The sequence below is a fragment of the Patagioenas fasciata genome, chromosome 5 (assembly GCF_037038585.1).
Source record: "Patagioenas fasciata isolate bPatFas1 chromosome 5, bPatFas1.hap1, whole genome shotgun sequence".
NCBI lineage: Eukaryota > Metazoa > Chordata > Aves > Columbiformes > Columbidae > Patagioenas > Patagioenas fasciata.
In genome coordinates this window covers 48756061-48772879 of record NC_092524.1, presented here as the reverse complement: position 1 = coordinate 48772879, position 16819 = coordinate 48756061, and the positions used below count along the sequence as shown (strand labels likewise).

At 37.9% G+C, this 16819-nt stretch overlaps 1 protein-coding gene across 47 annotated transcripts in view; it reads right to left on the bottom strand.

The window, feature by feature from the left end:
- Positions 1 to 16819, bottom strand: part of NRXN3 (neurexin 3) — a 1036700-nt gene that overhangs the window by 104850 nt on the left and 915031 nt on the right. For 21 of the 47 annotated variants that reach the window (XR_011739408.1, XR_011739409.1, XM_071809509.1 and 18 more), the window contains 3 exons: positions 11798 to 11887; positions 6854 to 6913; positions 5234 to 5541 (listed from right to left, as the gene is read on the bottom strand). Coding sequence is in view for 45 of the 47 variants with exons in the window: in XM_071809509.1 (XP_071665610.1) it covers positions 5234 to 5541; positions 6854 to 6913; positions 11798 to 11887 (458 nt within the window). In the remaining 2 variants the exon portion in view is untranslated. The remainder of the gene's footprint in view (positions 1 to 5233; positions 5542 to 6853; positions 6914 to 11797; positions 11888 to 16819) is intronic. The other 26 variants (XM_071809495.1, XM_071809520.1, XM_071809496.1 and 23 more) reach the window with 2 other exon arrangements.

Genomic DNA, 16819 nt, shown 5'->3' with positions numbered 1-16819 from the left:
TTAGAGAGAACTGTCTGCATATTATGTATCCTATAATGTCAGTTTGTTGCTCTAAGATATGGTTGAAAACATCCACAAATAATTTATTCTTTTCACCTCCAATCTACAGTTTGAACAGTGTGACAAGTGTCATTATCCTCATCTTAAAGATCAAGAAGTTGAGACATGCCCTGGATCTGTAACAGGGTACAGATCCTTTTGGTTCTGCATGGAGAGCATAACCAGAAGTTCATCTGTCCTCCCAAAAGGGTTCTGATCTCTTTTTCACAGAAAACTGTGATTTTGGTCTTGGGACCCAGTCATCCATGGTATAGGGCAGACATGTTAGGGGCCTGTCCTAAATCAGTGGGCCCTAGAGCCTCCAGAAATTTATCTGGAGCAGTTCTCCTTAAGGAGACACACACCACCTGGAATCATATCTTGGACTCGCTGAATTGAAGATGTTGTGAATGGAAGACTCAGGTACCACCATGCATGCTCTTCTAAACTAGCATTACTTAGTAACTAACTTAAAAGATATCTTTACACAAATTGTTTGAAAACTGAATGACCCAGCTGTGAACTGGACAGAACGTGCCACTGGAGAGCATATCGAGAGTCTCACAAAAAGCTTTGAGCACTGACTCACTAAATAAATTCTGAGCATGTAAGCAGTTCACATGGAAGCAGACGCCAAAAGAATGAGTGTCACTTCAACTCATTTCCATGGAAGTCTCTCAAACTCAGAAATCTCTGAACTACTTCACTAGTAATTGAAGCTCTGCTTTAAATCAGGAAATACGGACATGTGGGATACCAGGACCTTTAACAATTACTAATGAAGCAGCCCTATGAGAAGCATGGCAGCCTTGTATCAGTATGGCATGGCACAGTACGGTGACCCTCACCTTATAGCAGCCTGCACAGGACGCTGCTTGACCATGCACAGGAGCTAATGGCTTGTCTTTGAAGCTTTCTTAGGGTAACATGGCAAAGCAGAAGTCCCAGAGAGGTTATTATTACAGGATAGTCTGGTGTGTCAGGACCCTGAGAACAGCAGCAGGAATTTAGTACAACACATGTCACTTCTGAATACACTGTGGTTGAATTCAGAACAAAACGACATGTGAGAAAGTCAAATCAGCATTTCTACTCACGGGCAGCAGAGCACAAGCACCGTTTGCAGCTTACTGAAACATACATAAATCAAAACTTTTTCTCTCCCGTTTTCAGTTAATAGGAAAAGGTCAGCATTTGTTATCTTCCTTCTAGGCCTCTCTGAAGGAAATTTGAGTCACAGAAATGTCCCTATCTGTATAGCATACAGTCATATGTTTCAACTGTTTCTCACTCAAATCTTGTTTGTTCTCTGAGTTTCACTGCCTTGCAGAAATGTTATTACAAATGTTAAACCAAAATGAAGTGATAGACATTTTCAATGTTAACATCATCGCCACCAGGTATTTTCAGTAATATTATTTTCTCATCTGTCTTTGTCTTGGATGTTTGTCCAAGACAATATTCCATATTTGGGATCTTCACAAATTGAAAAGCACATCATTGTTCCATGCATAGATTGTATATTTCTAAAGCACTTCATTTTCCCAGCTGTTTTAGTCTAACTGTGCTCTAAACCACTTCTGGCAGTACTCAGACTGCCTAACTGTGGATGATATCATAGTGTACACTATGAACAGAAGAAATTTTTGGTGTTATCATGTTCGTCTGTACTTCCCAATAAGCAATGTGTAAATCTAAATCCTACTGAAATTCCCCTGGATTTTGTGTCATTTTCGGACTACAAACTTTATATTCTGCACAAACTTTATATGCATTTTGAAAAGGGGAAGCTTTAGTTACTTACATATGAAAATGAGTAACACAAATAGCACAGACACTTCTAATACAGTAAGAACAATAATTCCCTATTCTGATTCTTGCTATTTTGCATTAGATGCTTTACTTTCACTTTTCATCATGCTTGGTATTTCTACAACGAGCCAGAACCATTCTTTGCTGAGTACACATGCAGACTAAAAAGTACATTTTGGACCCAAGATGACTACAATTCAAGTGTAAAACAATATATCACACATAGATAGAGAAAAATTGATAATATGAAACAAAAAAAAAGTGACAATATTGATTGGCTTGATAAGCAACTGCTTTAGACCATCATCAGCCTAAACTCTGACAACTTTTTGGTGTGCATCATGATGAAAGGCGAGTTTAAGTAGGATTGGAAGAACAGTCTGCTGTTGCCTGGTGGATGGTATCAGGAAGCAAAAAGATTCTTATGATCAAATATAAGAAGTGAGAAAAAAATGCTTGAATCATGCTGATTAGAATGGGGAAAGAGGCTAAACTTTGACAGTCCTTGAAAGTGAAGAAAAATTGTTTATTTCTGAGCAGAGAAAGAGAAGAGAAAGCTGGAGCAAAGTAATAACTAACCGTATTCGTACTGCTCATAGCCTTAGGTAGCTATATTTTACGTTCCCCAAAGAACAAACTTGTTCTATTAGATTTTTCCACCACTTAGATCTCAAATTGTAAGCAGGCTTGACAATGGCGATGTTGAACACAAGCAAGATAAAATAACCATTAGGTATCTGAAAACCACGGCTGGAGATACTGTCCAAATGGAAAAAGACAATTTCTTCTCACTTTCACCGCACAAATAACGCAACTTAAGCTGACAGAATCAAATTTTACCAAAAGTAAGGAAGAAAGGCAAGCCATCTGTGCTGCAACAGCAATAAAAGAGCCTGATATTGAAATGCAGAAAGCTGTAATGGAGGTACATATTGACCTTTATCTTTCCTTCAGTGGGTAGCATGAAGTTTCAAAGAGTTATTGCTTTAATATCTGCTGAGATGAGGCCATTTGTTGTGGTGCATGTGTATCCAGGAAATCACTGCTCTAACCATGTTTTTAGAAGCTCTTTGACACTTTATTAAATCTTCCTGATGCTCTTTCAGCACACAATGGTCTCTACAGGCTTAGCGAACTGCCATGTGGTCAGGCAGGAAGCTTTCTGAAGAGTAAGCCAGGGTCATTTCCAGCTTGACCCAGCCTACAAAGGTCCAGAGCTACTCTCTGTTACATTCCTATAGTTAAATATAGTTCTGCTGCCTTTATAAATTACAGAAAATCTCCAATAAACTAGCAAGAGCAGGATCAGGACCACAGACTTCATTCTTCTGGAGATGTAACTGTACAAAGATTTTTCTCTAACATTAGAACAAGCTGCTGAGGAGAAGGAACCATAATTCTTTCAAAGTTTATGAAAAACATTGACCAAACCTGAAGTAATTTCCTCTCATTTAGCTGAGCCTTCATAAATCATCTGTTGGGTGTTTGAGGCTAATAACTCAATTAATCCCAATCCTGCTGCCAACTGGATCTACAGAATACCAAAGGGGGCTATGTTAAACCTTGGCTTGGAATTAATTACTGTAAGAGATGTAAATTCCACTGCAGCCAGAGGTACCTCACAGAACCACAGAATGCTTGTGGTCGCAATGGACTTCTGGAGATCATCTGGTCCAACCTCCCTGCTCAAGCAGGTCACCCAGACCCAGTTGCCCAGGGTCATGTGCAAATGGTTTTTGAATATTTACAAGGATAGGCATTCCACAACCTTTCTGAACAACCGTGCCTGTGCTTAGTTACCTTCACAGTAAAGAAGTGTTTCCTGATGTTTAGAGGAAACCTCCTGTGTTTCGGTTGATGTTCATTGTCTTTGGTCCCATCACTGGGCACCACTGTTGTCCATACACCCTCCCTTCAGTTACTTGTACACACTAATAAGTTCTCCCACGAGCCTTCTCTTCTCCAGGCTGAAAAGTCCCAGTGCTCCTGCATTTTCTCACAGGAGAGATGGTCCAGTCTCTTAACCATCTTAAAGGCGCTTTGCTGGACTCACTCCAGTAGCTCCATCTCTCTTTTGTACTGCAGAGCCCAGAACTGGACACAATACTCCAAGTGTGGCCGAACCTCGTACAGAATTAGGAGAACTATTTTTGTGTTTTCTTATCCTACATGACCAGGACTAAATAAAAAATAAAAAGAATACTCATATGTATGTATAAACACAACCAATAATGGATTAAACCTTCTGGAGCAGTTAGGAAGCAAGCGCACAACTTGCATGATTACAGATTTCAAAGTCCTTGAATTCATTAAGGTCTTCTGTCCCATGCAGCAGAAATTGTTTCAGAGAAGGAGATTGAATAATTTCAATTTTTTATCCAACTAGACAACGATATACATTTCTCTGGAGTTTTAATAAAGGCACACTCCGATTAATAATCACTCATCAGTGTCTCAGCTAGTATATGCTGGTGTCAAGGAAAGTATATCGATTTCTACAAGATAAGGTTCTGATGTAAATAAAGATTTTAAAACCAGTGTTTCATCCTAGTTGATAACATGATAGTATGCCACTGAAATAAATAGTTTTTGAAATCTTATACACTGCTCAGATAGATTATTTACATGGTTCTTTTCTTTGCACAGACAAAGAGAGCCAATTTAAGGTGTTAATTTCTAATCAGTACCACATTCTGGCTGCCACATAAGTGGTTCCAAAACCACTGCATTTTTAGGACTGAAAATGCAACATTGGCACACTTAAATCAGAACATCTGAAATTCATTTTTTTGTAGGAATGACTTTTACCAAGGATGTTGGAACTTCTCTATGTTGGAACAACTGCAGTTTGCAAGAAACTAATTTTGATAGTTTTTCTTGAAAATTTTCTACAGGAAGGCCTTAAAAGGGAACTGAAAAATGGCTCTACCTGGAAGCAATGCTTCATTGCTTTTCTCCCCATTATGAACTTCACTGTTGCAGTAGTACATACTGTCATAATAATAAATAACCATACAACCATCCCCCATTAAGCTTTGTAACTCTCTTAGGAATACATTTCTTCACATATGAAACTGCGTAAACATAGTTAAAATCATGTTCTCATTCACACTGGGGCAATCTTATGTACATAAACAGGGCTGAACTAGAACAGAAGCAAAACCTGTCCCATTCTCATGTACATGTGCCATAATAATTCATCCAGTTGTTCACCAACACAAGAAGACAACATTTTGTGTTAATTTACACTATACAATATTACTAAAACAAGGAATTACAGGAAGCATGATTCAGAGAACACAGCTCCTGTGAGTTTAGAAATGAGCAGCAAAACAAAGACTAATTAAGAACCCAAGGAAATGCAGAGGACTAACTGACTCACCTGGATGCTGGGTGGTGAACGATTTTTTCGGGTTGTAGTGGTGGCCATTGTAGTTGTGGTTTCCATGACTGTAGTAGACATTTCCGGTGGCACAGAGGTTGTAGGTGTTGTTCCCAAGATGGAAGGGACTTCCCCAACAAGTCGGACACTTCCATTGATTTTAATGTTGGGGTTGTTCTCTGCTGCCATGTTCAGCACTTTCAAGCCATTGTAATAGAGACCGGAGAGCTGGCCTTGGAAGAGACGTCCTCTATCCTTCCCTCCTATGGCTATTTGCGCCTGGGTGTTGAAGATCGTTAACTGTCGTCCTAGTGAAGGGGGGTGAATAACATTATTGCCAGACATTTCCTTCAATTTTGCATCTTACATCGAGTCCTGGCCAGAAATGATGGACAACAAAGAAGAAGATTCATTCTTGGTAGTGTTTATAATGGCTGCAGAAATACTGTGGAAATGTACTGCCTAAAGCTTCTTAATTAGAAAGATTAGCCTGAAAGCAAGGACAGCTAAAACTGAGCCTCATTCTTCAACATCCACTCACACATCAAAACTCTGGAGGACCTTTGACTCAGTCAGAAATATGAACCCATTCTTTTAGAGTTGGACCCATTTTAAACTACAAATAAGGCTTCAATATGTGGCTATTTTTCTACTATCAGTTCAGATTGCAGTACCTGTCAAGCTTTAACCCATAAATAAACCTTCTATTTTGCCTGGTTAAAGGATGGAATTAACTCATAAAGCCACTTTTCATAATGCAAAGGTTTAAAGCGGTGGCTTGAGGACAATAAAATATCAGAAAAAAAATGATGGTGATGTCAGGACTGGGTAGGAATGCTACAACAGGATCAATCATGATCTTTCACCTGTAAATTTTGTGTTGTGAAGACTCACAAATCTAAAACCAAAAAACACCAAATGCAAACATTTGTGATGTCTCTGAAAGAGCAAAGTTTTTGCAATAGTGAGGATAACATCGTGCTTCAGACTGTTAAGCTGCAGAATGCCTTACATGTGACTCCCCTCTTACAGACAGTGAAATTCAAATGTAGGCAGGCTAAGTGGTTTACTCAAGGTTCTACCTTGAGTGTTAGGAGTGATCTAATGTCATATGTTATGAAAAATATATTTATAAAAAAATAAATCTAGTAACAATTGCCAACTCACCTAGATTTTCAGGACACTTAAATCACATTCAGCCTGGACTTCTCTAGATATATTGCTTATGTTCCAGGCTACACTAGGTTGACTATGTTAAGAAATACATTGCTTCATCAATGCAAAGGCAGTGCCTATAATTTCACTGTTCCTCAGAAGATCAGGGGCATGCCACCTGAAATCTGTTGAAGTAACAGAAAACCAGACTGGGCAGAACTCAGAAAGGTTATCAATGCAGCAAGTCAATCATCATTGAAATATCTGCTGTGTTTTCTCATTTTTATGAAGTCTGCACCACATGTTCCCATCCCATTCCCACTCCCCAGTTCTCACTCACCACTTCATCTCTCTAGTCCACCCTGATGAGAGCTGCAAAATGCCACCATGTAGCAAAGCACAGCCTATAACCCACAGCTCATTCCTTCACAGCAAGAGTAGATCAAAATGTGAGGGAGAGCTCACCAATTTTGGTGGTCGTCGTGACGGGTCTCGAAGTCAAGTGGTGATGCGGTGTTGCATCATCTTATGGTGACAGGATGGACCACGGGGAAGAGAATGGGGACAAGAGAAGAAATGTATCTGAAAGGAATTCCTGTCCCCAAAGAGGGCCCTAGCTAACTAAGCAAAAATGTATGGAGAGGTGTTAACATATGGACATGTGGAGGTGGGTTGCACACCCCTTGTGCTCCTCATCCACAGATTTGTAAATGAAACACTAGGACTTGATCAGAGTGGAGTAACTGCATTGATGAAGAAATGAGAAATAAAAATGGAGGGCATCCTTCCCTGGAAAGTGTTGAAACACCTGATGCAATATTCTGCATCTCAGGCGGTTTTAAACTTACCAGAGGCCACATATGTGTATTAAAACATCAACAAACATGCACTGAAGCCACACATCCTCAGCATGTAAAAATAGAGCCTTTCTTCTTGTCTATGAGGAAAATATGATCCAATAAAAATATCCGTCAAAATATTCAGCTGTCTCAGCCCATCTGCTGTCTGAGCCAGAGGAAATGGGACTGTACACTGTAGAAGGCCAAACTATTGCCATATACCACATCCCCAGAGTTTGCTTTTCTTCTCTGTCCTGCTGTGCTTTGGACTTTTTAATGGATATTTTCCCTTTTCCTCATACATTCCCTATCTCTAGGACTATATTTCTCTCCATACTGTCTCTGCCCCTCCATACCCAGACATTTAATTTGCTACTGCTCCTTTCTTCCCACTTCACTCGCGACAGAGTGCCAAAAGGTAGAGGTGAGATGAGTAAATAACAGGGAGTTATTTCGCTCCTCTTGAGATGTTATCCCAGAAAACAGAGGGAAGATACTGACCATTCAAAGCTTTCAATTTCCATTCCTTTCTCCCCTTGAATCAATGCTGTATCATTTTTCATGTTTTACCAAAGGGAAAAGGGCTAAGTGATGATGAGGAATGAGAATTTTTGCTGTTCCAGCTGGGAGAGCTCCCCAAGCCAGGGTAGAAAAGGGGTTATTTCACTTTCATGACTCTTCTCAGCATGTCATCTATTCTAATTCAAGCTCATAGCACACTTTAGACATGCCTGTCATACCTCTTGCTTTACTTTCAAGGATGAGTAGTATATTAAGGCTGAAAAATAAATTGTTTATCTATTTCTGGGCCTTCCTCCACATCTTCTAATGCTAAAAGAAATTGTATTCCAAGGAGGTGGCCCCACTCCAGTAAAAAAACTTTCATTGTGTGTTTTGAAGTCTTCCTTGTTTGTTAAGTGGTCTTCCTGTCCAGGATTCATGCACTGCATCATATAGTCAATGCTGGAGACAGAACTGGTACTAGAACTGTGTTTGCTAAAAGAAGAATCACTTGTTGGAGTCACCTACAACCTGTCATTCCTCATTCTTCATTCTACAATGGTGTAAACGTGCATGAATAAAGACAACAGGGAAATGCATATGGAATGAGAGAAACTATTGAGAGAATATACACATAATCTGCCACCATAGGCATCTTCAAATTATTCTTTTGATGACATGGTTCTGAAGCCCTTACTTCCCCTAAGTAAAATTTTTTCGGCCACTGAATTTTACTGAGGAACTGTTTACTTTAGTAAATTCTACTAGGTGTGTAAGGTCTGAAGACTTACAGTCCTTCTCTTCCACAGAGAACTCTTCCTACTGCTATTTTAGTGTCATACTGGAGAAAAAAGATGAGCATATTTTAAGTTTCAGAGGTGTTTTGTAAATATTCCTAACAGTTCAAGCTCTAGTTTCTTTGTTTGCTCTCTCATTGACTTCTTCATTTGGAAAACTGAATACCAATGAAAAATCTTAGTGAGGTGGAACTTTTCTGTAACACTAGAAGAAATTTTAGGGCCTTATTTTGCAAATCCTAATTCATAGTAATAGTTCTTCCTTCAGAAGTATAGCCACTCACAACAATGAGACTTCACATGTGAGATTTGAAGAATTAGGGACTTCCAGGATCAGTTCTTTTGATGTGATACTTGTGGGTCTTTATTAGTTCATCCAACTGCAGAATAGGTAACATCTGTGCCTTAGCAGACACCACATACTCTGCTAAGGAAATCTGCTGGGTTTATGACTTCTTAGTTGAACAATTTAGGAATATTACTTCTTTTTACTCACATATATAATCTCAGTGAAGTTAATAGTGTTTAATGTCTTGCTTATTACTCACATAATTCAGGACTGTAAACCCGGTCCCCTCTTAAAAATATTTTAAATCTGTTTATAAAATAAAATAAAATAAAAAAAAGGAGAAGAAGAAAAAAAAAGTAGTGTTGCCACTTCAGAAAGATGTGTTATATTTGTTTTCCAAAAATGAACTATTTCATTATTGCGAATAACGTAGCAGTGGTACCAAAGTGAGACCAAATCTACAGCATTCAAAAATGTCAATTGGAAAGTGTTTCATCTTACCTCACTCAAGCCAAGAACCCATATGGGCAAGACAGCTATTATGTGTGCTGTCTCGTTGATTAATCTTTTTATTCCTCTATCCATCAGTTCATCTTCTACCATTTTGATAGCAAGCTACCCTCTCACTCATCATCTTTATAAAGTCTTCTGACAGAAGCCTTCCATGTTACATTAGTTGTTGGACAGATGACCAGATGGATGAGCAGGCTGGTGAACAGCTATGTAAATTATTCATTTTTATTATTTTTTAACTTGAGTGGTACCTAAGTTGCTGAAAATGTCTGTCTACTTTGGAATGAAGGAACAAAGCTTTATTGTCTCAGATGTTCCACTGCATGATGTCATTTCCTAACACAAAGTGTAAAGACTGAATTTCCTTTCACTTTAGTAAAAACACAGCTCTGTCCTTCTAGCCTAACACCACCCAGTGCTTGGTGAATGTTTGAATGCTCAAATATTGTCTCTTTTAGACCCTACTGCATGTGTGGTTGTCTTTTACAAAGCAGCAATATCCACAAAAAGTAGACTTCAGTTCAAAATTTCAGGATGGCTTACAAATGCAAGTGCCTTGGCATGCTTATAAGCTTAAACTTGGAGAAGCAGTGACAAAGGAAAAAAAAAGAGTCGGTGGAAAATCAAAAAGGAAAAAAAAATCAAACTAAAACCATGAAAGAAAACAAAGGTCGGTTTCTCAAGCACATGAATTGCATCAAGGAATTAGACATGCATCTATTTTAACAAAATTGAGGAAATAATTGTCTTTAGTGTTAAAGGGACTTTAGCAATTCAAACTTACCATTATCCTCTTTTTAGTGTTCAGATTTATTTATTTATTTTAGTTTGATCTTGTAAATTAACAGGGCAACCCACTGAGACTCAATAAGCATTTTCTATATACCTTTACCTTAAAATTTATTTACAAGTCAGCTGAGTAAACTGTTCTGTAAAACCCTGGTGGTCAAAAAATATTTCTGTTTTAGTTACATAAATATTTTTGTTTTTCTGTTACAGCTACTTTAGCTTTAGTTACAAATAATACACCATTGTAGACCAAACCTGAAAAGTAGGCAACACTGTCAGCTCTCATTGAAGTCAACAGGAACTGAGTGTGAACTTTGCAGAATCAGACCCTTCAAATAAAAATATTTTAGCTATAGTTAGCCACATCCTTTGTGACCTTAATTAATACTGGCTAAATCAGTGTGTTAATTCATTTAAGGTTAGAATTTTTAAAAATAAAATAAACTGTATTTTTCCAATCCTACAAAACACTGGCTTTCCCTCTTGGAAAATTTGGTAACAACCATAGCTTAAGTCAGCACAGAAAATGCAAGGACTGAGTTCAAAGGTTGCCCTCTTTTAACAGCAGTGCTAACTTAAAAGCAAACAAGAGAAGATCATGTCCTGCTTTTTCTAGGCTTCAAGGCAAGGAGTTAGTTACAGTGAGGTGTTTGGTTTTTTTTCAATACCACATTTAGTAGAGAGGAAGAAAATCTTCCTGACTTATGTTCCACTGTATTACCAAGAGCCCAGTCCAAACCCAGCTGAAAGCAGTAAGATTATTCTGTTACTTTCAACAGACGTTGGAATGGGCTCTACATCCCAGATTTTTTTTTTTCCCATCCAAATTCCTGATGAAAGAACATTACTGTACTGACACAAGTCCCATTCCAACAGGCCACTGAGATCATGCAGAACTCTCACTCAAGCCAGCTGGACTTATGCACTTCAACAAGTGTTTTGCTGAACTGAGACCAAACCCACAAGATTAGGTAGCACTGCCTGGGATTAAATTAGAGAAGAATTTGACCCATAACTTAGACAAATGTATCACTTGAGTGTTCAAACTGCACTCCAGGCAGAGCAGAAAAGCGACAGAATAATCATCTTTCTCTGTCTCTCTCACTGTAGTTTAATGAAAATGTTAAAAAATGTTTTCTTTACAACATTTAAAAAAAAATCATTTAATTATCTTAATAAGATTAGGAAACACATAGGCATAGTGGCTAATCAGACTAATGAGAAAAATGAAACTTACAGAAAGTGGTTTAACAAGTAGCTTTGAAAATTTTTAAAGAAAACTTTGATAATAAAGACATAAATGTAGTATAAAAATAAATCAAAACAGGAAAATCATGCAGTGGTTAAATTGCCATAATACATGTTGTTGCTCTTCACTCATGTTTGGTGTTTGGTTTTAGTCTTTTTAGAAAACTTCTCCTGAATTTTTTTTGCTTGTTTGTTTGTCATTACTATGATAGCAAGCTTAGAATTTAGTCCCTTTAACTGCATTTTAATAGCAATGTATTATAGCATGATTTATCAACATATGGCAGGTGGAAGCTGACACAAATTATAATGAAAATTAAAACACTCATTTATGCAGCAGGCGATTATCTTTTAAGAGACATTTATTTGCAGGCTTTAAAAATGAGGGTTTAGAATCAAATGGATTTAAAATGAAAGTTTTAATGACTGTTACCTTTTTCCTGCAGCCACTCCTCTACGGGCCGGTTATATTTGAAGGGGATTTTCTGTTTTACCATTTGGAACCGTTCACTATCAGTGTTACCTTTAAAGTTTAAAAAAAAGCTTAAAAACAATCTGAAAAGTCAATGAAATAGTTAAAACATCCTAGATTTTTTTAATGACCTTATTTAGCTATAAACAAAGAAGTGAAAGTGTGTCTACATATATATATATTTGAAAAGAGAGATATTTATCTTTAGTAAGGTGGAGAATAGTTATACATGCAATTGTCTGAGGTTCTGGAAGGTCAAAGAAGTTAAATCCTAGGAAAAAAGTATCTCGGATTCTCCTCAAATTATTGGTTTATCCAGATGGTATAGAAGGTATGTGTAATTTGTTTGGGACAAGAGACCTTGAGTGAACTCAGTGACATGAGTTAAAACATTTTGATCAGAATCTAGGATCTGATTACACAGGGACACAGCACAATATATCAGTCACACAACCCAACAGATAACTGTATTTTGATAAACCTTCTTACTGTAGTAAAAGACACGTTAGAACTAGAAACCCAGTAAACAAAAAACAAACAAAAAAAAGAGTGGAAGAAATCATAAGAAATTGATGCTGAAAGGATGTAATAGAATGAGTTTAAAAAACCCTAAGAGTGGGAAGACGGATAGAAAAAAAGTGAAGTAAAAATTAAAAAGAGGAAGAGATGTTAATTAACCATATGCAAAGGCTGGTGTTCAGTTACCAAAGACTTGGGCCTGTTGCCAGAAGAAAAAGCAGTCCAGAAACTAATTTAAATGAAAGCAGAAATAGTTACCCAAGATCTAAATTCTGTCAAATGTAGTTCTATTGTTCCATGTTGATGGATGATAGAATTATCCAGTAAAGTGCATTTTGGAGGACGGCCCTTATCAGTCGCACAATACAGAATGAAACAGGATTCATACAAACTCTTTGTCGGAATTCCCTGGCTACTGAAAAAATTGTACAGGTCAGATGGGTTGGACCAAACTCTGGTAGAAAGGAGCAGCTCAGTTTGGCTGTGGTAGGAGTGCCAGTAAACAAGTCCATCATTCTCTTATTTTTCTTCGGCTACAATCACTTTCTGACTCATCCTAGTTTTTGCTTCATGTATTATTTCTATAAAAACTCTTCAGTCAGGCATAAAAAGAGTCCATCTTTTACAAACTTCATGATAATATTGTAAAAACTAGCGTGAGCTCCTAGTTTACTGCTGGAATCTTTTTTCAACTTAAACAGACATCAAGGAAAAAAATATATATGACTAACAGCTGCCAAGGTGCTCCACCCAGTCAACAGCAGTCACTTTCATACTGCAAGTAATATGGCTGGTAAATCGCATGTGCTCAATAATCCTTACTGCATAACTGTTGCTCGGAAGCTTGCCAGTCTGTATGAGGTACCCGCTGAGCACAGCTGTCCTCTCCAGCATCATCTTGTTACTGCTGACTTTCTGGAACAGGTGAGAGGCACTATGGAGACACACCAATTATAATCCTGCAAGGATTTACCTATATTAAAGCACTCAGGAAGTGTTTCAATGGGGCTTAAAGACCTATAGTTCTCTGTGAACTCCTAAATATCTCTGTCAACATAGACTTGAACACTTAGAGAGAGTCTGCTACTATTTCTGTATTGCACATGATACATAAAGATATGGTTTCAGTAGAAATCAAGCTTATTCCCCACTTCATAGAGCATATTCTGAGTAAAGACTTCTGGTTAGATGACAGTGCATGGAAATCTTAATGTTGATGGGCAAGAACATTTTCTCTAGGGCCGAAGAAATTCTATAACACACTTCACTCGGAGCAAAAGACTCCACTAGCTCCACTTGGTACGTACATAAGCAACCTCTTACTGGAGGCAATGAAATCTTTTTCAGAATAAAGAAATATCCACAGTTCAGAGGAAGACAAGAGTCAGCCAGTGACTGACAAAAAGTGCTTCTTCCTCTATATGGAGTGCTGACTGTAGAAAGGAAAAAATGTAGTGGATTGAAATTTCTTATAAGTAGGGCATCTCACAACAACAGACCCACAAGACTAAGGTGAAAAGGAAATGGGACAATGAACAAAGATGTGACAAATAAAAAGGGGTTTCTTATAATACAGACCTAGACCTTCAAGAAATCCAGAAATGACAACTATTCCCCATCACATCTTTAAAGACTTCTTTTTTAAAAAAATCAGGTTTAATTTAATTTTATTATTATTATTATGAGGCAGATATATTCAGCAAGATTAAAATACGTATAAAAATCATACATTTAAAAGCTATGAAAAACTGAAGGACATTAGAAAATTCCAATAGGTTTAAATTGCAACATTAGTACCTGATCTATTATTTTTTGTTTTGATTTTAAATTTTATTTCAGACATTAGTAAGAATGAGTTTTAAAAACTTGTGCAAGAGAATGTGTTCACTGATATACCCAGTTACAACTTTGAGCTAAAGAACAAGGTTTCCATTGTCAAGTGCTTGGGACAGTCCGCAAATATCAATAAAAACATACAATTATTAAATTAATATTGATTTTGAGTTGTGCTTTAAAAAAATAAACACAGCGTTTGATATGAAAGTTCAAAAAGGAAATATCATGGTTTGCAACACGAAGTAACGTAAGTTCAGCATGAAGTAAGCTCATCGGACCTTTGACAGCTGAGCCATGATGTGTTTAAGGTGGATTCTTGTCCATTTTCATACATAGAAATTTTCAGTAAAAATCCTTTTGTGACCTCAGTGCAATGCCTTTCTAGAACTGAACAATACACATGTTCAGACAACCCCTTCACACAAATAATGCAGAACCCCCCTCTTTTCTCTTTGAGTCCAGTTCTGATTCAAGGCCGTACTTCAGAAAAGAATACACAGGATAAAAAAAGCGATTTAAATTTATTGTAGAAAACACATTTAATCCCATAGTTCTTTTGCATTCAGAAGCAACATGGATCTCAAAGGTCTGCAGGATATAATTTTTTATAGTAAAATTATGTTGATTAATTTTGCTACTTGTGATTTACTAAATATTTTTCCTCCCATAGATTCTAGCTGCTTAAATGATACAAGTACCAATAGGAACTGCTCATTTAATAGAAACTTTTTCCTTTTTCCTTCCTCTACACAACAAATTCCTGTTCCCGTATATCAGTGGAGTGACCTGGATTTGACAGATGGACCACCTGGTCGATAACAAATTGGCTGGAGGGTTGCACTCAAAGAGTTGCAGTCAATGGCTCCATGTCCAAGTGGAGACCAGTCATGAGTAGCGTTCCTCAGGGGTCAGTATTAGGACTGGTGACGTTTAATATCTTTGTCGGCAACATGGACAGTGGGATGGAGCACACCCTTGGCAAGTTTGACAGTGACACCAAGCTGAGTGGTGTCACTGAAGGGAAGAGGAACCTTGATGGGCTTGAGAGGTGGCCCATGCAAAATTCAAGGAGTTCAAAAATGCCAAGTGCAAGGTCCTGCACATGGGTTAGAGCAATTCCAAACACAAATGCAGGCTAAGTAGATAATGGATTGAGAGTAGCCCTGAGGAGAAGGACTTGGAGGTGTTGTTTGATGAGAAGCTCAGCATGACCTGGCAACATGCACTTAAAGCCCAGAAAGCCAACCATATCCTGGGCTATATCAAACAGAACGTGACCAGCAGGTCAAGGGAGGTGATTCTGCCCCTCTACTGCACTTTCATGAGACCCCACCCAGAGTACTGTGTCCAATTCTGGAGCCCTCAGTACGGGAAAGACACAGACCTGTTGGAGTAAGTTCAGAGGAGGGCTGTGAAGAGAATCACGGGGCTGAAGCATCTCTCCTATGAAGACAGGCTCATAGAGTTGGGGTTGTTTAGCCTGAAGAAGGTCTAAGGAGACCATATAGCTGCCTTCCAGTATATAGTAGTGACAGGACAAGGACTAATGGCTTTAAATGGAAAGAGGGTAGATTTAGGTTAGATATTAGGAAGAAATTTTTCACTACAAGGGTGGTTAGGCACTGGAACAGGTTGCCCAGAGAAGTTTCAGATCATGGCCAGGCCAGATGGGGCTTTGGGCAACCTGGTCTATTGGAAAGTGTCCTTGCCCATGGCAGGGGGACTGTAACAAGGTGATCTTTAAGGTCCAACCCAAACCATTCTATGATTCCGTAACTTATGATCTGCTTCATGATTTAGCTGCTTCTGAAGAACTTCATTCCTTCAGCTATTTTTTCTCCTTTCTCATTCAAAATTCTGAAGCACAGCCAACTCTGGCTCTGTGAGGACTGGGATAAAACAAGTCTTTTATTCCATTTAGTACTCATATGTACACATAACAGAAATCCTACTGCATTTTCTAAGTATCACATAGACCTCAGCTTTCCAACAAACTGCTAAGCACCTAGGCTTCTATGACTTAAGCATTCAAATAGTAACATTTTGAAATCTTCTGAATCCCTGAATATTTTTTAAGCTGAATATTCAAAATATTTCTAATACCACAGACACTGAAGAAGAATCTGGTGGAAGACTTCTATTTTTTTTTTTTTTGTCCCTCTTTCCCCCAAGGAAACATGGTACCTAAATCACAAAAAGCAGAGCCTAATGGTTGCCAGGCTTCTGTCTTTTTTTTTTTTTTTTTTCTAGAGGCCTCTGTATCCCTGCTTCATGGACTGTACAGATAAAAGGATCAAATTAATTTCTCACTTTAGCACTTTTTAATCTTCAATTTAGATCAAACTAAAATGGGAAAAAAAAATCAACAGATTTTCCTTGTACTAAGCGCTATTAGCAATTCCCACAGGAAATGCTTTTGATACAGTACAATAGTCCAAAGGGAGACAGTTTAAATTTACTCATAGGTAAGCAGAATTTTCTTCCAAAACCCTACAATCTTGGAAGATGTTTTGCTTTTCCGCTCATGGTTTCTTTAAGAAAACAAACAATCTTCATTGCATTAAGCTTATTTCTAAACCAAAATGGATTCTTAAGCCAAAGAAAGTTAAAGAGCAACTGAAGCTCTGA